Source organism: Ochlerotatus camptorhynchus, unplaced genomic scaffold, assembly GCF_037179485.1.
Source record: "Ochlerotatus camptorhynchus isolate MF236.1 unplaced genomic scaffold, CSIRO-AGI_Acam_v1.1 ptg000130l, whole genome shotgun sequence".
Taxonomy (NCBI): Eukaryota; Metazoa; Arthropoda; class Insecta; order Diptera; family Culicidae; genus Ochlerotatus; species Ochlerotatus camptorhynchus.
In genome coordinates, this window is record NW_027040620.1 from 3,767,394 (window position 1) to 3,790,084 (window position 22,691).

Here is a 22,691-nt window from a genome sequence, read left to right on the forward strand (position 1 = left end):
AAATGAAAACATCTGTTAAATAATTTTACCAAGAAAGACAAGGTACTCTCTGGGAGTTTTTTGATGAGGATATAGAAAATTCCATCATCACCTGGAGCTTTCATATTTTGAAATTTTTTAGTTATAGACCTTACTTCGTCCAAATCAGTCCCCCAGGAATCATCAAAAATATTTTCCCGAGAGAAAATATTCCGAAAATCCCGAGCAACCTGATTCTCAATAGGACTAGTAAGACAAAACTGAAATTATGGGAACTCTCGAATTGCTTAACAAGTTTCTGAGCTTTTTCCAAATTTGTGATCAAAATTTTACCACCTTCTTTAAGCGCTGGAATTGGCTTTTGAGGTTTTTTCAAAATTTTTGTGAGTTTCCAAAAGGGTTTGGAACTCGGGTCTAATTTAGAAATATTATTTTCAAAAGTTTTGTTCCTCAGGGCAGAGAATCGCTTTTTAATTTGTTTTTGCAAATCCCGCCAGATAACTTTCATGACAGGATCGCGTGTTCTTTGAAATTGTCTCCTACGGACATTTTTAAGACGGATCAAGAGCTGAAGATCATCGTCTATTATAATTGAATCGAATTTAACCTCGCATTTTGGTACTGAGGCAGCTCTTGCTTCAACTATAGAAGTAGTCAGAGATTCAAGAGCATAATTAATTTCATCTTTGGTTTGCAAAGGAATGTTTGGATCGAAGTTATATTCCATAAATGTTCGATATTGCTCCCAATCAGCTCTATGGTAATTGAAAGTAGAGCTGTTGGGATTACAAATTATTTCTTGGGATATTTCAAAAGTTACTGGAAGGTGATCAGAACCGAATGGGTAACCAATTGGCTACAAAGATGACATTAATCAGTTAAGACCAAATCAATAGTTGAGGGATTTCTTGCAGAAGAAAAGCATGTTGGGCTATTTGGATATTGAATACTGTAATAACCTGCAGAACAATCATCAAACAGAATATTACCATTGTAATTGCTTTGAGCATTATTCCATGAGCGGTGTTTTGCATTAAAATCACCAATAATGAAGAATTTAGACCTATGACGGGTAAGTTTCTGGAGGTCACCCTTGAGAAAATTCTTTTGCTGGCCTACGCATTGGAATGGCAAATAGGCAGCTATAAACGTAAGTTGTCCAAATTTTGTTTCAACAGAAACTCCCAAAGTTTCAAAAACTTTGGTTTCAAATGAAGAAAGTATTTTGTGTTTGATTCGTCTATGAATAATGATGGCAACGCCACCACAGGGTCCATCAAGACGATCATTTCTATAAATTAAATAATTTGAGTCCTTCTTAACCTTATGGTCAGGTTTAAGGAACGTTTCAGTTATAACGGCAATATGCACGTTATGAACTCTCAAAAAGTTAAATAGCTCGTCTTCATTATCTTTAAGAGATCGAGCATTCCAATTTAAAATGTTTAATGCTTTAAAATCCATTAGCAAATTTTACTCCAGTTTGAATAGCATCAAACATGGAGTTAGATTTAAGCATATCAGAAATCATGTCAATTAATGAATTCTGTAAAAATTCCATTTTGGGGGCAGTAATGCTTCCTAAGTCAAAATTGTCAAAATTTCCGTTAGAACGTTGGTTAGTATTTAATAGCAGCATAGGTAGCTCCATTAACTCGCTGAACATTGTTAGCAGCGAGGGGAGTAGGTACAGATGAATCATTTGAAGCAGGGGAGATATTTGTACCTACGGGTACGAATGTAGAATTTGTTCCTCGCTGACCGTTGTTAACAGCAGAGGAATTTGTACCTGGTCGGAAACGTGGAGCGTTTCCTACCTGACGGTTAGAACGAGATTGTAGGATCGCTTTGCGAGTCTTACATTCCCAAAAATTGGATTTGTGGTTTTCACCACAATTTGAACATTTAAATTTCTTAGGATCTTCCTTCACAGGACAGTCGTCCTTTGCGTGAGAGGAATCACCACAATTCATGCATTTAGCTGGCATGTAGCAATTTTTAGTTCCGTGACCCCATCCCTGGCACTTACGGCACTGAGTGAGGTTTTGGAAATTTCCTCCAGTTTTCCTGAAGTGTTCCCACTTCACTCGGACATGGAGCATAAGGCTAGCTTTTTCTAAGGCCTTAAGGTTGTTTAGTTCACTAGACTTGAAGTGAACTAAATAAAAATCATTAGAAATCCCGTTGCGCGAATCGCCAGGACGGGATTTCATTTTCATTTTGATTACTTCGAGTGGCACAACTCCAAGTAATTTTGCCAGTTCATCTTTGATCTGATCCAGGGATTCACCACTGGGCAGTCCTTTCATGACAACCTTGAACACACGTTCAGTTTTGGTGTCGTAAGTAAAAAAATTGTGCTTCTTCTCAGTAAGATACTTGAGAAGACATTTATATCCGTCCAAGGTTTCAGCCAATACACGGCATTCACCCCGACGTCCAATTTGTAGTGAAAACTTAACTTTCACGAAATTCAAAAGTTCCATGCGAAGAGCATGGAAATCGGTAGTGGTTATCACAATAGGGGGAATCTTTTCCTTCTTGGCATTAAGCCGGGAAAGTTTACTAGAATTTTTCTTGGATGATGGATCATTCTCATCATCCGTGAGCAAATCAAATTGATTACTCAAATTAATTTCATCAGAAGGGGGGTCAAGAGTTTGCCCCTTTCTTTTGCGTTTAGGCGCCATGGCGGCAGTAAATTTTTATCCAAATCGACTTCCAAGCAGATTACTATAAGAATCTGAAGGATCGAAGAGGAATTTTCCAAATCGATATCCAAGTAGGATTACCTCGGGTAGGGTCCAAACAAGGATCGAAGAGGAATAAGAGGAGTTGAACAAGGTAGAAAATTTTTTACAGGTTGAGCACTGAAAAGTGTTGTTTAAATTTGTTGTAGCTTTAGGTAGTAGTAACACTTCCTTAAGCAAAAAGCAAATAGATCCGCACGGCAAGAGAGCACGATGCGGACTTGTGACTAGAACTTTGGTTCTCTCAAGCCATATGGTTCATCAGAGACGGAAGACTCACTAATCCACAACGCCCACAACATGAGCTAGAGATGCAGGCTATAAACCTACCGTATACAACACTCCATTATGACATAAGATTGAGCCCTCCCACCAACGTCAAGGTGCAAAAACTAGCCATGGGTAGGGAATACTTCTGTTAATGTTTTATGATACAAATGCTTGCTGGAATTTATGCAGCGTATTCTGGAAAAATAGTACAATAAAAGAAATATTCATCAAAGAAATCTAAAAATGTTGGTTTTAGTATAGCCTTGCTGGATGGAAATACCAAGCTGGACATCATACCAGTAGTTCATCTAGCGTATTTTTATATTTCATGAGAAGATGATAAGTCAAACAGATATTCCCCCAAAAGATCCATGTTCTATTATAAAAACACATGCGGGATGCAAATTGAATTTACTCAATCTTGGCTTAATCCACAGATAGTCATCGATGAACAGTTTCGCACTGAAAATATTAGTGCGAAACAGTGGGTTGGAATAAAGTCAGTTTTCTCAATATTTTTTTTATTAACTCAAACCATGAAAACGTTTCAAACGGACCTATCGATCAAAGTACGATTCTCTTAATCGACTGTCTCTTTTTGTAACCAGGGCTCTGTAAAGAGATTTCGGGCTATTTTTGCCACATAACTTTATAAAGAAAGTTCTAAAACGTCAAACACCACAGGGAATGTGTCTGCAGCTGAGAAAGATAAAGTCGATGAAGAGAGTCGATCAATGCAGATAGGACCTTTTGAAATATTCATCTAGAGTTTTGCTTCTATATTAAACCAAGCATGTGTCTTTCATGCAAGATCAGAAATGCCGTTTTCGTGCTACAGTTTTTTGCAAAAAATTCAATGAAAATTTTACAAAATCCAAAATAACCGAGTTTTAGCAAAAATGTAAATCATTGCCCATAACAAACAATTATACAAAGTTCATGCAAATCGGAGTGGGTCGCGTTTTTTCGATTCTTCATTTGGGGTGGAACTGTTTCATTACACTATAAAGTCCTAATTATTTTTCAACAAAATTTTCTAGAAGCTGGTGTCCTTTCAGAAGTGCAGATAAAAAATCAACCATGTACCATTCTACTAGTTATTTTTATTAGCTTTCAGGAAAAAACATATACAAAGACAACTAATCCACTAAAAAAAAATTCGGTAGACAAAAATTTCGAGATTTAAATATTATGCATAGAATTCTAGCAATGGATAAAAATGAAATAACAGTGTTGCTCTGATGGAAGATGGATATATCATTTTCCAAATTATTTTTAGATTTTTGCTCAAATATATGTTTTTTGTATCACACTATTGAAAAATGAATGAACCACCCTAGTGATGCATCACGTATTAGATGCTGATGTTGGTGTAAAATGATATAGGGGAAAAGTTGGCTTCGGCAATATCTTAACCTATTATCGTCAGGGGGTAAACAAAGTCCTAGAGCATTCAAATTTGGCCAATAGTTGCTCTGAAACACAATGTATTCACATGCCAAAATTGAGCTCTCAAGGACGTTGTTTACCCCTGACGATAATAGGTTAAGGTATTGCCGAAGCCAACTTTTTCCCTACAAGCCATTTGAAAATAGTAGTTTGAAAATGTTGTGAAGTCCCAGATAGTCGATTTTTGACAAAACATTTTTTAGAGATAACACCAGATCTCGACGACTCGTGCATTTCTATGTCATTTGGCATCAAAACATAAAAATCGATTTCCGAAATTTCCTGAGTGATTTTTCGATTAAAAAAAAACTCAATCTTTGGCGATTTTGCGCTGCCTTAAATCACGTCCGATTGTGCCAAAATTTGGAACAGAGTCTTTTTTCGAGGCAATACATATTTTGCACATGCGCCGTTTCGAAAATACGCCGTACTGCCAAACCTTCTTTTTCTTCTTATTCGGATTTCAAGCTTATTGCATAGTGGATATTAGCTTATTGTGTGCTCTCAATGCTTTCGAATTTGTATATTGTGTGGCAAGTCCAGGGAAATCGAGAAAATTTCCAACCCGAAAGATTCCCTCGACCGGACCAGGAATCGAACCCACCGCCTCCAGTTTTGTAATACCGTGCCTTTACTGACTAGGTTATGAGGCCCCTAAACCTGAAACATCAAAATTTCAGGGGATAGGGGAAATGGATGTAATGTCGGCCTAAATGCCCCTAATTTGGGCCCATACATAAATTCAGCAATCTACTAAATTATCAATAGCAACCAAAACTATTCATTAGTACCAATGACGCGTTCATAAAATTGATAAGTAGCAGATTTTTAGCGATGGGCCCAATGTTAGATCCATAGGCCAACATTAAAGCCATTTCCCCTGTATAAAATTTCGTCTATTCCGAAAAAAAAAACTCAAAACAAATCACCATCTGACCTGTCAAACAAATTTGCAAATCCGAATAGTCTGGAACAATATCTAAGTGTTGAAAATCTAAAAAAAATAACGATAGCGGGAAGCGCGTCATAATTTATATAATCTGGATAAGCTGCATACCATTCGGCCTGATGACGATTCAACCTAGTGACCATTCGGGCTTCGGCCTAAATATCGGCATAAATATTAAAGAAAACCTACTTAGGACGTAGTACGTACTGGAATTGTGCGTACGATCCTCTGAATTGATCCAGAAGGCGAACAGATTGGGCTTGGCTATATCAACGTGAGAAGAGTGTAATATTGTAAATTAGCGAAACATTTTTTAAGATACCTACATGTACGTATAGCCCCTTTCTGGTTATACCGCTGTGTTATGCGGTTGGCATTTAGTCAAAATATACAGTTATACCTTTGAAATCTCAGGCTTCAATTGAACATTGAAGTTTTACATATCTCACAGTATGTACATCTTCGCATGGCGCATCATTCGGAAAACAGATCTCACAAGTACGAATGATGGTTGAATATCCGTTCATAAATAGAATCCAAAGAAAACGAGGCAAACAAAACCAGGAGAAATGGGTAGGTACAGTGAAGGTCGTTTCACTTCACTGTGCACGATTTGAAGTGGAATGACTGATCTCTCATTAAACAATTAAATTCAGAACGGTATGGAACAGTGATGCATGTGAATACACCAAATGTTCCAATTGATGAAAGCCAGCTTTATAGTTACATACACACTACGTGATTTCACTAATTTTGTCCTATAAGCGAATCAATATTCCAGACGGTGCAACAGTTGTGCTAGGTCTAGTCAAACATTTAATTTACAGTCCCTAATCCGTTGGATGGGTGAATACACCCGGCTGAACCGGAAACAGTATAACTCAAACGTGGTAGTTTAAATTATGCTTAATAGAATATATTCTGAGCCTACATAAAATAACACGTTGTTGAGCCGTCTGCTTGCATTGTAGCATGAACGGTTAGATTACATAAGCTGCACTTTCGTACTTTCTTGTTTCCGCCCGCATAAGGCATAATAATCTGTGTGTATGTATCTACTTGAGCAGACAGCGATAAACAAGAGTGTCTTGCCCTGTCATGAGCTGCAATGGAGGGGCAGTCGTGTGACCACCATCATCGGCATGAGAAGTTTTCAATAATGAGAACTATTTGTAAAATTCGTGCTAATATAGGTCCTAACTTTGCTAACTGAAATATGATTCAGACGATTTTAATAGTTGCCGGAGAGTTATGTTTAAGATTGCATATTTACTAAAATTCGTGCCTCAATGAATATTTATTTAAATTTACTTTGAAAAACATGCAAGTCACCAGATCTAATTTCATACATTTTTTAGGTTAGTGAGAGGAAAATATTAAACAACATTACACGGTGCTACACCCACTAGTGTGCGTGCGTTAGACGTCGTTAATCTATGTATCTAATCTAGTAGTAGTCTAATGGACCTCAACATAAATTTAGTTTTTCATACCTTATGAAATTTATTTAGATACAAGGTTAGAACATATTTCAACGCAAAGAAAACCATGAAAATTTATTTTAAATTTTATTCAGGCCGTGGAACAACATGACGTCATAGGGAAAAAATTGCTTCACGTATGCTTGTAGCAAAGAAATAAATAAAATATGAAGGCCAACTATCAGCCGTGAATAGGTAATCGAAGCAAATTGAAATGCGAAAATAGATTGCTTCATTATTTACTTCCTCTGTCTCTGGCCAACCCTACGTCTGGGGCAGGTTCTCCGGGCCCCCTTACACGTTCTTATACTCATTTAGCCTATTCGATTTCTCAAGCGCCGATGGACCTGAGTCCAAATCACGGACACAATAATCTGAATTTCATTGTTTTTACTTATGAATTATGTTTGATAAGTCAAACATATGATTCCCATAATAAATCCTTGTGGCGAAAAATCATAAGTGAATTCTTATGTTTTTTTAACCTAATATCGTTTGTATTTTTACTGATTCCAGAGATATGTAAGCATTAAAATAAGTGGAGACTGAGACTTAGACTTTTGTTTATTATAGAGATTTAAAACTTGACAGTTCCTTCGCCTCTTACTATAGAGATTCAGATTAGGAAAACTATGCCGAACAGCTTTTTCGAGGACTGCAAATCGGTTCGACTTCTAGCGTTAGCGTTGTTATGATATACTTCGTAGATTGGATACTAGCGACACTCACGTCTCTTCTGAAATTCTCAGATAGACTACTTTCAGGAATAATGCTGGGGAGTAAACATTGGTTCCAATCTAAACAAGAGTAACAGAAGCATGACTGCCGCTATTCCCGGCCACGCCCATCTTTACCATAACTAGGGATAGGGAAGGAAATGTTGATGTAGTACTTACTTAACGAGAGGCCACCGACTTAGCGACGCCCTCATAAGTGCTACGGAGTTGGAGGGTTGGGTAGGGTATTCGGTTATGATTCACCTCAAGTTGGCGATGCAACCAAAAGTATGTATTGTTTATTTGTTGTTTATTTAATCTCTCGATAGCCGGCTATCGAAAGAACATATTCATTTTGTTTAGTGATCATGAATTTTAAAAGTCATGACGGAGAGCTTGGGATTAAACCCATGATTTTCTGCTCAGTAAGCAAAAACGATCCCTCCAGGGTCATCGAGCATCTCAGAACCATAACGCTTCTCGACAATACAGGACTACGTTTTCGCTTGATATGCAAATAGTTTCCGAGGCTAATGTTTAATATCAAATATACAAATGATGGTGGCGATTTATTGTGCTGTGGAAGAGCTTGGAGTTAAGTCCATGATTTTCTGCTCAGTAAGCAAAATCGATCCCTCCAGGGTCATCAAGCATCTCATAATCCACAGCGCTTCGCGTCAAAATACGAATATATGGATGAACTATCTATTATTGAATAACTATTATTTACGATAATTACATGAAAGAAATAAAACATAAACTACAAACAAAGCGTGACAACTAAAATCTCAAAAAGATATTCTCACAAATATATTTCGCGCAACTAGGAATCTCAAAACAATTAGACGCTATAATGATACTCTGCACTTGTTAGACACAAGAAGAGGCCAAAAAGCAAGCGTCCGACACACAAAACCCGCCAGATCCACTTGCAGTCACAATCAACGATTCTACGAATCGCGAGCGCTCACGAATCATAAAACCGTTGACTGCGACACTCTGAAAGCGAAAATGACAGGCTCCATTACAACATCTAACGAATTCAAAACTCCGAAAATCACTCATCTATAGCTAGTGAGTGGAAGCAACCTTATATGCAACCATTCTTCATGATACACTATTTCTGTCTATCTTTCTATTAGGCCTGTGGACATGCGTTAGCTTCGAAACTTCTAACCAAATTGGGAAATTTTCCAAATCAGAAAAAAAAAACTATCAAAGGTAATTACAAGTAAAATAAATATTGATTATTTTACGCAAAAACGAGCAAGTAATATTAAATCTCTTGTATCGTATGCTAATGCTAATTGACTGTAACAACAATAATATGCTTAAATAAAATAAAATATTAATAAAATTATATGCAAAATTAACTAGAAGATCATTACTTTATTGGTGAGAAGTTTCTAATAAGCCCTCCCAGTTCCTCTGTATACAGAACAAATCTGATACTATAATCAGAATTGCTCAGTCTGCATGAAGCAGCCGATTGCATCAAGGAAGTTCTATTAACAACCAAGAATTAATCGTTTGAGGTATACTGAAGCATTAAGAAGGTGATATGTGTCACTATAGGAAATCATCATCGTTGCAAATATAAAGGAATTAAACATAACCCTTTGCTTCAGTACCGTCAACCTCCATGTCCATGGGGAGGGGGACTGCAAATCGGTTCGACTTCTGTGCAAAAAGATCTTAGATTAACTTTTTAGTGACTAGGTCACTATTTTCAATTCAGTCACTTATAAATCATCTTTTTTTCTCCAAATAGTCACTAAAGTCACTATTTCTTAAAATTTAGTCACTAATGTCACTTTTTAAGACCAATGAGTAAACAATTTGCCTTTCACATCAAATTTGTTATAGAAAGATTTATCAAAAATCAGCGTGTAAAGTCTGACAAGAAAAGTTGCGATCAGACGGGAACGTATTCAATTGGTGTTCACGGGATCACTAATGTTTTGATTTTTTTCTCCATCATATTCTTAATTGTCCAGATATTGCAAATATTCAACATCAAATATTTCAAATGTTTTCCCTTGCCTGTTATCTCGAAATTGGTCCCAATATTCGTAATTTTAAAAGTATTCTAAGTCTAATATGTCGACAATTTTTTCAGACATGTAATCTGGAATTAAAAAATATCCTTGTCCAAATTTTAGAAAAAGTTCAATGTCCAAGATCATAAAATGTTTTCTATGACTTTTGAATTTAATTTAAGCAATAATTGTCAACGCTTGTTTTCTGCAACATCACACCTTAGAGCACCGAATCGAAGTGTGCTATGCTCGCAGGTGGACGTGTATGTTTTCCCGGCCGCATTTTTTTCGCTCGTTACTGTCATCCTGCTTATTTTTAAAAGTCGAGCTTCTTTAAATAGTTTTTGTTTAACCGAATGCAAAAGAATATAAATCGCAACAACTGTCACAAGTGCGAATTACCATCGTTGGAGTAGTTCTCAGAACTAGCCACCCAAAGTGCATATCCTTTCAATTGTTTATATGACACATGATTAGAGTATTTTTTTATTATATTTAGTCACTTTAACGCTCTTGGGTCATTCGTGACTTACATGGGGGTGGGATTTGAACTCGTGACTTTGGCGTGACAGGTATGGATGCTAACCGCTACGCCGGGGTCTCCCCGCCTTGGCTTGAGTAAATTGGATCATTCGGATGAGCCCCTTCCTTTTTGTTTGTTTAATTTTATTTTAAACAGGATTGGAAATTAAATTGAGGAGCTCGGCTGCCACTTTTGCTTACTGAGTAGAAGATCGTGGGTTTACTCCCAAGCTCTTCCATCGCGCGGTTGCATCGCCTGCTTAAGCGAATCCTGACCCATCTCCTACCCAACTATCCAACTCCGTAGCATCTATGGGGGCGTCGTTGAGTTACTAGCCTCCCGTTAAGTAGATGTTACATCAACAATATCCTTCCTTTATCCGTAACGGAGAAGATGGGCGTGGCCGGCAATGGTAATTGTCATGCTTTTCCAGTTCTGAACTTTTGGAGAACTATTCACTCCCAAATAGTTTTCCTTAAGCAATCAGAATAAGTAGATACATGACAGTTGCCAGTATTCAATCTACGAACTACTCCGTTACCAACGCAACGAAACTGTGGACTTACATTACATTCTATATGAGACCTTCAAAGTATTGAACATTTTTCCAGGCAGCACAATTTTCTAAATTTGTTTGTCTCGAATTTTAAAGTCAATTGAAGCGTTTAAAAAAATGTTCAAAATCTCCAAATTTAATCCCGAAATCTTTTTCATGATCGAGAGTATAAGTTCTAGACGCATGTAAAATTTACTATGTACGTGATATTTCCTCGTTTCAGAATAATGTGAGTTTTTTTAGATTGCGATCTAATGAATTGTGTTATATGTTTGATGAGTTACAGAAGTTTCTATATCCTAGCTCATTAAAATTGATAGCATAGCATAGCATAAGCGATTGCACAAATCGTGGGAGGCTATATAAAGGTCAACCAATACATTTTGCAGAAAATATCGTGTGTTGCCGTGAAAAAACACTTGGCACTAAAGGGTGATACGGTCAAAATTTGGTCAAGGGAAAACGCGTGTAAATCGGTGAAATCGTTTATTTAAAAAATCAAATTAAATTTCTTTTTCAAGTTCAATTAGTATAGAATTCAGGAAAAATATTCAGTTAGGCTTCCGCTTTTCCAAATCCGAATTGCCGGGCCTTACGCTTGACCCCTGCCATCAGATTTTTTACAGCCACCTTGTCCACCTTCTTCGCCGCAGAAAGCCAGTTTGCCTTGAACTGCTGCTCGCCCTTAGCAGTTTTTTTGGTCTTCTTTAGGTTCCGCTTGACAATAGCCCAGTATTTCTCAATTGGGCGGAGCTCTGACGTGTTGGGAGGGTTCTTGTCCTTGGGAACCACCTGCACGTTGTTGGCGGCGTACCACTCCATGGCCTTTTTACCGTAATGGCAAGATGCCAAATCCGGCCAAAACAGTACGGAACAACCGTGTTTCTTCAGGAAAGGCAGCATACGTTTATTCAAACACTCTTTCACGTAAATTTCTAGGTTGACAGTCCCGGAAGCTATGAAAATGCTGCTTTTCAAGCCACAGGTACAGATGGCTTGCCAAACCAGATATTTCTTTGCGAACTTTGACAGTTTCATGTGCTTGAAAACATCTGCTACCTTTTCCCTTCCTTTTGCCGTATAAAACTCCTGTCCCGGAAGCTGCTTGTAGTCGGCTTTGACGTAGGTTTCGTCGTCCATTACCACGCAGTCAAACTTCGTCAGCATCGTCGTGTACAGCCTCCGGGATCGCGCTTTGGCCGTCGTATTTTGTTTATCATCGCGATTTGGAGTCACTACCTTCTTGTAAGTCGATAGTCCGGCTCGTTTTTTGGCTCGATGCACGGTTGTAGACGATACACCCAGCTTATTTGCGGCATCTCGGAGAGAGAGGTTAGGGTTTCGCTTGAAACTACCGGCAACTCTCTTTGTCGTCTCAGCGGCTTCCGGTTTTCGATTTCCCCCCGATCCAGACTTCCTGGCTGTCGACAAACGTTCCCCAAACACTTTAATTACATTTGTAACGGTTGATTTGGCAACTTTTAGCGATTTTGCCAACTTTGCGTGCGAGTAGCTCGGATTTTCGCGATGCCCGAGCAAAATTTTGATACGCTGCTCTTCTTGCTTGGACGGCATTTTGACAACTGAAGAGTGAATTCCAAAATCAAAATAGGAGCAACATTCTACACACACACACACCTTCAAAATGAGGGGTGTTCAGGTTTTTTAAATGCAAAATTGAAAGAAATACGTCAAGTTGATATTGACCAAATTTTGACCGTATCACCCTTTAGTGGTTTTCCCCACACATCAAAAACTGCAAATCAAGTATTGTTTTCAAGTACGCAGATAGCGACATTTTTTTCTGATGCTTGTAAACACGATTAATCATGTTTCCTAATCGATTCGAAAACTTCCCACAAAGTGATAAAACCACCAAAATCACAAAACGTATAAATATCGTCCGGGAGGCAGAGTGCCAGCGCTAATCAGCCAAAAACAGCCGAGAACGATCCATGCGAACGCACGCACAAAACAGAGAGCACACTTAAAACAGAACCGTATCCTATGAGTTTTGAAACTCCTTCTAGATCTTTAAAATTGATAGTCTTAAAATTGTCAAAATTGGTAAGTCGAAGACTTTGAGCATTTTTCTCTGTGCCTCATTGTTTCAGTCTAATCACCAATTCGCGATCAATTTAAAAAAATATATGTAGATAGAAAAATGAATGCAGAGTAAGGACCGTGCTCTTGCGTATTCAATTATAGTGTCCTTTTGATTTTGGCAACAAGCCTGAAAAGTTTAATTTTGCCAAAATCTAACCTGCGAAAATGGTTCGGTTTTATAATTTTATTTTTTATGATTTATTATTGATTGTTCCATCTTTGAACCGTCTTTCACAGTGATTTTTTAGCTTTCCCTCTCGTTCTGGCAGTATCAAACAATTCATGATTACCCCCAGGGAAGGGAACACTATTAGAATGGAGACAAAATCGGTCAAACGATACACTTCATCATTCTTAAAATATCGATCATTGGTGGCCAAATCTAAATGGCTTTGCACGGGACTTCCCTGGACTTGAAAAAAACTTTTTATTATGTGATTAGATAGCTGTATCATAATGCTTATTTTACTTTTATGTTTATCGATATATGAAGACAGCTGGCTTCCCCTGGAATCCTCTTTCAGCTTCCAAGAATTATTTTTTATTTTCCCCTCGGAAGATTATTTTGACATCGTTGAGAAATTTCTCCTATTCGTCCCAAACATTTCCTTTGCAATTTCTTCCATATAGGTTTTTTCTTTGGTTTGTTTTCCGTCGATCTTGTTTTCCGTACTGAGTACCAGTGCTACCGACGCACGCCAAGAAGGCAGCTTCCACACCTGGACTTTACCCATCGACCCATCAACTCATGAACCGGGGACCAACGGCTTTACTTCCCTTCCGAAGTCTTCCATAATTTGTTCTGGTTTTCTGGCAAATTCTACCTTTTTCCCTCGGTAGCTACTTTTGACTTCCCTCCATGTTGCTACATTTTTTTCATCGACTGTTTTCGGAAGTTTCTTCAGACTTTCCCTGGAAATTTAAATAAATTTTTCTTAAATGTTTCTTCCGAATTCATATACAATAACATTTGCTTTCTGCTAGAATTACCATCTGTCTTCCTTCAAAAGTATTTGTCAGACCCGCTCCGATGTTTTTTTTTCCGACTTATCTCGGAATTTCATTTCATATTCCCGTGAAAGTTTCTTCCAACTATAATTGATTCCCTCTTCCTATAAACTACCCACTTCCAAATTCCCCGAAATGTTTTCCCATTGGATGTGAATTAAATTAAATTGGATGTGAATTAAATTGTTTAAATTTATACATAGCATGTCTTTTGTGAAATTATAGATTTTTCCCTGGAGATTGAATCGAATTCCCGGGAATCAGGAAACGTTACTTTTGGTTAATCTCTCAGGAATACTTCTCTGGATAACCCGGGCAGGGCTGTCTTGCATCAACGTAGAGAGAGCAAAGTCAGTGATGAAAATATTGTATTATTATCTTCGTCGCTCTCCAAACAGCGTATGACAAATTCCGTATGAAGACAGTCCTCTTTCATTTACGTCGTGAAAAAAAACTATCTCAGAACGTTCTCTCTCTCTTAGATTGGTTGCTCGGAGAGGGTTAAAAACTGCACGTTTTAGTCTGTCGTTCCGTATTGTTTGACAAAAAAAAGATGATCGTTGGAAGCAATACGTTATGTTAAAAAAAACTTATAATGGGTACAAAACGGATTCGAACGACCAACGTTGTGATTATCTGGCTTGTGTCTTTACCACTGGCCAATAAACGCTTAAGGGAATGATAAGGCTAAAGGAAACCAAGAAGCGCTGATAGTGTGGTAACTAGTCTGCTCACATGCACGTTCGACGGTAGGGTTTTTGATCTAATTTCCGTCATACTAAGCACAACCTGCGCTCTACCTCTCTTTTCTGAACTAGTTTGAACAACAAATGGAATATTTATATCAAAGATGACTTCTAAATTTATTCACCTTTCCATACGTACCGTTGGATTTGATAAAGAGTCACACATTATTGAGATATTGTTAAAAATCTAATACTGCTTCTTGATTCTAAATTCGTTCTACGAGTTTCAATTCCGTCCAAACGCATTGAAACGCCATTAGATTTTCTTCGTCCTATGGATAAACGTAGAAAAAGGGGATTCGCTAGGAGCGCTTCTTTTGTTTTGAGAACAATGAGCATAAATATTCATACAATGCGCTCTAACAGGATTTATGTTGTAGCTAATGAACTAACGCATCGAAACAAACCAAATTTGTGAACGGTGAAATCATTGATATTATTGATCTTTTCTGATCGATAGAACGGAAATGGGCGATTACGACGAAGTAGCGCTCTACCCGATTTGTTAAAAGGGATTACTGTCGGTCTCTCTTCGTCAATGACGAAGGATGTATAGAAATGATGGTTTTTGTACCGCAACAATTTATTTTTGGTTTTCGTCAAACGTCACTGACCAAACTGACCGTTACCAACTCTGGATCCGGGTAGAAAACACTTATTGGAAACTAAAATGATGGTTCACTGTCACTCTGGCTACTTCACTTATTGTGGACATGTTTCGACTATTTAAACGGTAATGGTAATTGTTAAATGAAAGAAAAATGTTGTTCTATGACATCATTGACACTTAGTTTTTTTTTCTACCGAGCTCGGCTGTGCAAATCTCGGCGAAGATAAGTTTCACTGAGATCTCAGCAAAAGTGACATTTGATTCCTGAGTCTCGGATAATGCTGAGCTGAATCTCAGCAAACAAATGAAATGTTTGCTGAGATCTAAGTAAAACTTTTTTTTTTGCCGAGATTTGCACAGCCGAGCTTGGTAGAAAAAATTAAGTGTGTTCATTAATTTGTTAGTAAACACTGTATTGTAAATCTTACTATTTTTAGAACTGTTTGATTTTGGCATGGTCCCAAAATCGAACGTAGAATTTCTTAGCATGAATAATGCTCATGATGGGTTGTGTTCGTCGTTTTTCCGACCAATATTTATGATTATTGGTCATGATTTTATTGTTTTAAAGTAAATATTTGGTCACTATTTTCGAAATTTTAGGCACTACACCAAATCCAGATCGTTACCAAATTTGGCACAGTTGTTGGATACTCGATACAGATCTAAAGGGGAGTGATGATCTAGGGGTTATTAAGTTGATCCACGGTTGGATAACTTTGGCGGAAGCTGGTATTGCGCATTTCACACCAAACTGGACTAATAAGCGCGTTTTCACTTATTAAAAAGTGTGATTAAAGTGCGAGCTTCAATCTAATCGTCTTGGTGTCTTATTTCTTATGATGCAAGCAATAAGTGCTCCAAAGACACCAAAACGATTTGACGCAAAAGTGCACTTTTATCACACTTTTTGCATTTTTTAAGGCAGTCCAGTTTCAGATGCAATCAGCAATATTTCATCTTAATGTTTTTGAGTGATCCATCAAAAATAAGAGTTCAGTAGAGTTTAAGCTGGAAAACGATAACCAGAGAATATTAGGAATAAATTAACATAAACACTCTACCTTGAGCTTAGACATAAGGCCGCACCACATTCAAATATGGCACAGTAAAAACTAAATAAAAAAAATATTTAAAATTAAAATAAGGAGTTAACCCACATCGGTATTCAAATGAAAAAATTCAGCAACAAATAATTTTTCCAAATTTTCAAACATGTTGGTAACTGATTGGTAAATTTGATAATTTGGTAAACTCCAAGACTGTAACAAATGTAAGAAATCTATAAATTCAGAAAATTGTTTTAACTTCAAGATTTCAAATGTTTCCTAAATCTCATAGTTTTAAAATATTCTGCTAATATACTCTTCTTGTCCCCACATGGAATATCATCCAAATGTTTTGTTTAACTTGAACTTTACCCTTCCTCGCTTTAACTTGTCCTCATGGTTATGGACATTTCCAAAGTTGCAGCATGCAAATTTCCCCAATGCCACCTACCGAAAGCAATCGAACTGAATGGTTCATTAGATTTAAATGTGGAAAGTGTGAGATTGGATTTTAAAATTGGAATACGGAATATTGAAATTTTCAAGATTTTAGGATTTAATTCTTTTTTCTACATACAATGATGTTTTTTCTGCATAGAATAGATATTGAATCTTGGACAATTCAATATACTGATGAAATTTTGGATAGTGATCAAAATTCCAGGCAAACCTAACAAGAAGTTAATGGTCTTCTGAAGAGAATTTATATGGAATTCTTGAGCGAATACATTCTGAAGATAAATTAAAGGAAACCTATTCAGAGATCTAAGAGAATTGAAATCTGAAGATATCTCTAAAGAAATTGTAGAGAGGAAAGCTTTTTTTTTTATAGTTTTAATGAATTTCAGGAGACAATGTAAAGGAGTTTTCTAAGGAAATTCTTAGGATAGTAAAATACAATTTTTAGAAGAGTTTCAAGGGCATTATGAAAAGAGTTCCAAGAGTACTTGGAAGAGTGGTTCAAGAAAATCCTGAAGATAATTTCATACAATTGTTGTCTTTTATTCAACGATAATGTTGACCAGAGGAAAATTTTAGGAATTCTGAGGATTTAACGCACGGTTATCAGCGGGTGCATACCCATGTAAAATTGTTTATTATTTTCCTCAGACTAACATAAAAAATATTAAATTAGATCTGTCAAAATGAGTTTCTTGCATGTATTTCTTCGGATTTTCACTAACACGCTCTCACATATCGCATCACTACAACCGGACGTGAACATCTCTATAGATTTTCTAGTCGTAACGTCGATTATCGAGCTGAAACGAAAGCTTACTATGGCTTACAATCCTTTTCACCGACACTGTCACCGGCTCTGTTAATGTGTTTAATATGCATGGTGTCCCATTTTTAAATATTTTTTCAAAATAAATATGTGGGTGGAAGATAAACATGTTATGTGTAATCCTTAAGTGTTTTCACGTAAAAAATGCCTTAAATATAAACATTTTCATTTTTCGTCATAAACGTCATGAAAACTCGGTTGATGTGTTTTCTGAAAGACGAAACTATCAAAGTCAAGCGCTCTTTCACTCGTCCGCTTCATCGAAGCTTGAAAAGAAATACCAATGAACCGCCGGGAGAAAGAGGGACAAACGAGTGAAAATTTGTGTTTTAGACGTCAACTGAGGTGTCGAGAAAAACGCGTTTAAATTTTGCTTTTCACCATTGCTTCTTATGCAATGGGACAATCTTTGGGAAATCCGTTTGCCTATTTTTCCAAACTTTTCCAGAACAAAGTTGCTGAGTTAATCTAGTATTATTAAAATATGGGTGATTAAATATCATTTCCATTGAAAAAATCAGTTTTGACAAAAACGTTAAGGTAAGTGGGACTTTTCAGAAATTTTGAAGGGAAGAAAATGACAAACGTAAAGCTTATGGACTAATTTGTACTGATGGACTGGGAAATTGATGTGATGGGAATGGCTTTTCAGTCTCCACGAAGTCAAAACTCTGTTATTTAATTTTTGTCGTTTCTGTGCGTTTGGAAACTTTTTAATTTTATTATAATGATTTTACCAATAGTTAGATATAGACTGTAAGCCCTCATTGCAAAATTAAGACCATTTTGAGCTCCTGGATACATAGTACTCTTGGGTTTTTTTTCAGCGTGGCTTAAAAATATGAATAATCTTATTTCCTGTGCATAATAAAGAATATTTTATTCTTTTTTTCAGTTGTCGCTGGACGGTCAATATCACATTCCTAAAGAGGCAAAAAGTCTCAACTTGCGATTAGTTGATCGACGAGCAAGATTACTAATCTACACCAAACAGTTCGAAAATAGTTTACTAAATCGAGTGCTAATCAAAGGTAACTTTGCCGGCACCGATGGTCACGAGCATGTCGAGTTCCTTGCTGAGGCATTCTGCCGTAACAATGGTACCTATCCTGAGCTAGAAGTGTACAACATTCACACAGTTGTGTTCAGCAAGCATACATTCTGTCGTAAGTAGAACTGAAGGCGCTAATAGAGGTTAGACTACTAATCAATTCATACATTTGCTCTGTACAGAGGAATTCAAACTCAATGTGACGAGGGCTAAGGAGGTGATTATAATGCCAGAGGCGTTTGCCGTCGCTGAGAGTGAAATCCTACTCAATCACGTGACAGACATCCGAATTCAGGAAGATGCCTTTAGAAATTCGATTACAACGAAGGTAAAAACAGTCCAATATTGCAATGGTTCGGTAAGAATTATTAACTAAACCTTATTTTTCCATAAACAGCTCGATATCGTCAACAGTGCAATTAAAACCCTGTTTGAACTAAGGGCGTCATTCCGACAGATACAGTTCATCAACAGCACCATCGAAGAGATCTCAAAAAAAGCATTTGATGTCAATAAAATAGATTCATTGATATTTGAAAACTGCAGGATCGACGTACTAAGGTCTGAGGCAATTACTGAGAAGGTAATGCAAATGTCACATTCACAAACAAGTCACCGATGTTCTCAATGTGCGCTTTCTATCCACACAGCTTCTATGTAGATACTTCACCATGACAAACTGCAGGATAAAAAAGATTGAAACAAGTTTCATAACAGACAGCGGAATAATTATCTTCAACATGCAAAATAACGTGTAAGTAATTGATGCACGCTCATAAGCATATATGTTTTTACATTTCGTCATATCGACTGATATCTTTCAAGAAAGGTGTTTTCAGTGAAAACTTAATGTGTTCCTATTACAAAAAATAACCTATTAAATAATGTGTCATCATTTCAGCATTGATGAAATTGCTGCCGATGCCATCAAGTTTACTGGAATTTCGAGTACAATCGTCAATAACGTGATCAAAGTGACGGACATAAATTGGTTCTTCCAGAAACAAGGCTGGACAAAAGTGCAGTTTTTGAATAATTCTTTCGGAGAGTTCAACTACTTTAAACTCGAGCGAACGCAATCGCCCGAAGTTTGCAAGTTCCATGGAAATTCAGTTACTTTTCCTGCTACCAAGAGCTTCAGCTTCTTTCAGCACAAAGAGTGTTCCTTGAGTGAGATATCGTTCAATAAACCGTGCAGTTGTGACGAGCATTGGTTGAAGGAGCTAAGCTTCCAAGATTACGATAAACTGATAAAGGAGAGCTATTGTACAATAGATAAAACGTTAAAATACTGTTTCAATGCAACCACATTCAATGTGAAAATGTACATGAAACAAGTCTGTGATGAAAAGACACGAACAATCGATTGCTCACGCAGTCAAAAGGAGAAAAAAGTGCAACCACATTTCGTTAGCCCGGATGAAATTGAATCACTCCAGTATAACGATTATTATCAGTACGTTATCATAGGTGTCGTTATCGTTTCATTAGTGATACTAATTCTGTCCATATTTTTCTGCAAAATATGCAGTAAACGACAGCCGAATAGCTCCGAAGATGTCATATCGAATGCCTCTTTTACCATGACTCATAAGCCATCGAAAGCATTTTCAAAAGATGACAAAAAGATTATTCATCAAACACTGGACAAGATCAAAGAGAAACAATCACCGGAAATGTATGAGGCCGTTTTTATACACACCAAAAAACTTCTCGATGGTAATTTTACTGAGACTGAGAAGGTGCTAACCATCGGCGAAATCGTTCGGCGATTGAACGAGTGCGAGAACAGTGGAGATGACTTTGTAGCGTTTACCGATATTCTGTATCGCCATCTAGCGCCGAGTACTAGTCCCACACCACATGAAACTATTTATGCCGAGCCGTCTGCGCCACAGGAAGGGACGACCATAATCGAAGGAACGGGATCGCCTGATCACATATATGCTGAGTTGACCAGTGCGGCACAACCATTGCTCGTCAATGAATATTCGGCACCGATGGATTTGAGTGACTCACACTACTCTGAACCAGTGCAGATTATTGCTAAAGGTATGTACAACTACAGCCCAATGACGATTGCGCTACGCTATCCCGAATATCACTTCCCCAAACACCATCATCTCGAATTCCATCACCCTGAATGTGAAAAGAACGAGCAACGGGGTAGTTGCCATGACATTCAGTGAAACGGCATTCGGGGTAAGGTCTATATCTGAAAAAAGGGACACTCGAGAGTTCATTAAAAATATGTAGGAAGTATTTCAATGAATTTTTTTTTTATTCTTTTATTTAACATACCTACTAGTCAAATACACACTACATTTAGTGATGTTGGCAACTGATATAAAATACAAGCACTTCAGATGAAACCCCACCCGTGAGGTTTTGTGCACGTTTTTTTTTTTTACTTTTAAGCATTTTATTTCAATTTTCTTGATATCAGGAACAAGAACTTAAGCTTTGAAAAATAATACGCTTCACAACACTATAGTACATTTTATTCGGAAACCAGTCAAAAGTTTTGACATCTTGAATTACGCTTCGGCCTTCAATTGTTTTGGCTTTGAATTTGTTTAACCCATTCATTATGCTGCAACAAGTTGCTGTGATTTTCGTTCCAAAATAAACCGTCATTTTATTGCCGCAGTATGAAGTAAAATCGCACTTTTACTCTTTTTCCGCTAAATCTATAAATAACTAATTGGAAAGCGATCCGTAAAGAAAATTCGAATGATCCGTAATATACGGGTAAATTCCTAAAGAAGTGCGATCGATAAAAAATAACGATGTGATCCATATTTCCTGCAAATAAGATCTGTCGCTAATTTGTGAAAAAATGAGCATGGAAATTGTGTTATCTTTCCAAACATATTACATATTGCAAAACATCTATAAAACGCACCAGCATGAACCATAAATTAATAGAATTGATCCTTAGAAGAAAAAACGATACCGCACTACAAAAATATAAGAGCATTTCCACGCCAACTGATGAATTGATCACACGCCCGATAAATTTAACAAAAAGTGGGGCTACTGATTAAAAAAAAAATAGGTCTTATTTTAAAAAGCAGTAACCTTCCATAAAGGTTAAACATTGCATTTTTTTTCCCAATTATGCTAAAAGGTTATTATGCCTTTGAATTTGCTCGAGTAAAATATGTGTAGAATTATGGTCATTCATGTCAGTTTGTACATTGCTATAGTGTAGGACCGAGATCCGTATGTCTGAGGAATATTTCGGGACCCGTCGACCAAATGCAGAATGTATATATTTCATATACTGCCTATAATCGCATATCAGTCCCATATGGAAAAAGTAGGCATTGAGAAAATGACCGTTGAAGTTGCGAAGTGTAATTCCCATGTAAATATTTAAAAATTCATAGTATTTTTTTTGTATCCCCATAGGATTGCAATGATCGGGGTTGATGAGAAAAATTTCCAAGTGACTACGATGCCGGACGGATTAGTCTATGGTGACCAATTAAACACCGGATTCACGATCTTGATTAATCATAATCTTCTTGAAAATCTTTATGGTTCGGTAATTGCAGGTCTGTCTTTGTCTATGTCTTCTTCTCATTCGTACGTCAGTTTTAATGTCTGGATGTTCCCTTGTCTAATGTCATGATGTGTTTGTGTATCTGTGTGTGTGTGTGTGTGTGTGTGTGTGTGTGTGTGTGTGTGTGTGTGTATGTGTTGGTGTGTTTGCACCAAATGATTATATTTCTTCCTCATCTCCTAGTTTTAACTGCGTTCAAAAAAAATTAACTAAAAAAAAGTAAAAAAAAAAAAAAAAAAAAAAACAAAGAAACTTTGCAAAAGTTTATACCACAACATATCTAACGTACTATCCAGATTTGTTGCCTAATACCTACATGTAATTTTTAATTTTTTGACGATAAGTTGCTCAAAATAGCAGCCTGTAATTCCGTACCAGAATCCGCCTCCAATTTAATGTCTTTTGATATTTTCGAAGGCGAACACTCCGCAACCTATTCTTGCTAGTGATTCTGTCCAATTGTTAGGTATCCAAATTACAGTCATTCGTAAATTTATTATTGAATATATGGATGAATTATCTATTATTGAATAACTATTATTTACGATAATAA

General features: G+C 36.9%; 2 protein-coding genes across 2 annotated transcripts in view; one reads left to right on the plus strand and one right to left on the minus strand.

Moving 5' to 3' along the window:
- Nucleotides 1-22,691, minus strand: part of hiw (highwire) — a 129,757-nt gene that overhangs the window by 72,654 nt on the left and 34,412 nt on the right. The gene's annotated exons all lie outside the window — the stretch shown is intronic.
- The window catches only part of be (ben), a 49,339-nt gene that overhangs the window by 21,689 nt on the left and 4,959 nt on the right, over nt 1-22,691 (plus strand). The window contains exons 3-7 of the mRNA XM_065220684.1: nt 18,415-18,685; nt 18,753-18,898; nt 18,968-19,153; nt 19,221-19,324; nt 19,472-20,622. Of these exons, the coding sequence (XP_065076756.1) occupies nt 18,415-18,685; nt 18,753-18,898; nt 18,968-19,153; nt 19,221-19,324; nt 19,472-20,622 (1,858 nt within the window). The remainder of the gene's footprint in view (nt 1-18,414; nt 18,686-18,752; nt 18,899-18,967; nt 19,154-19,220; nt 19,325-19,471; nt 20,623-22,691) is intronic.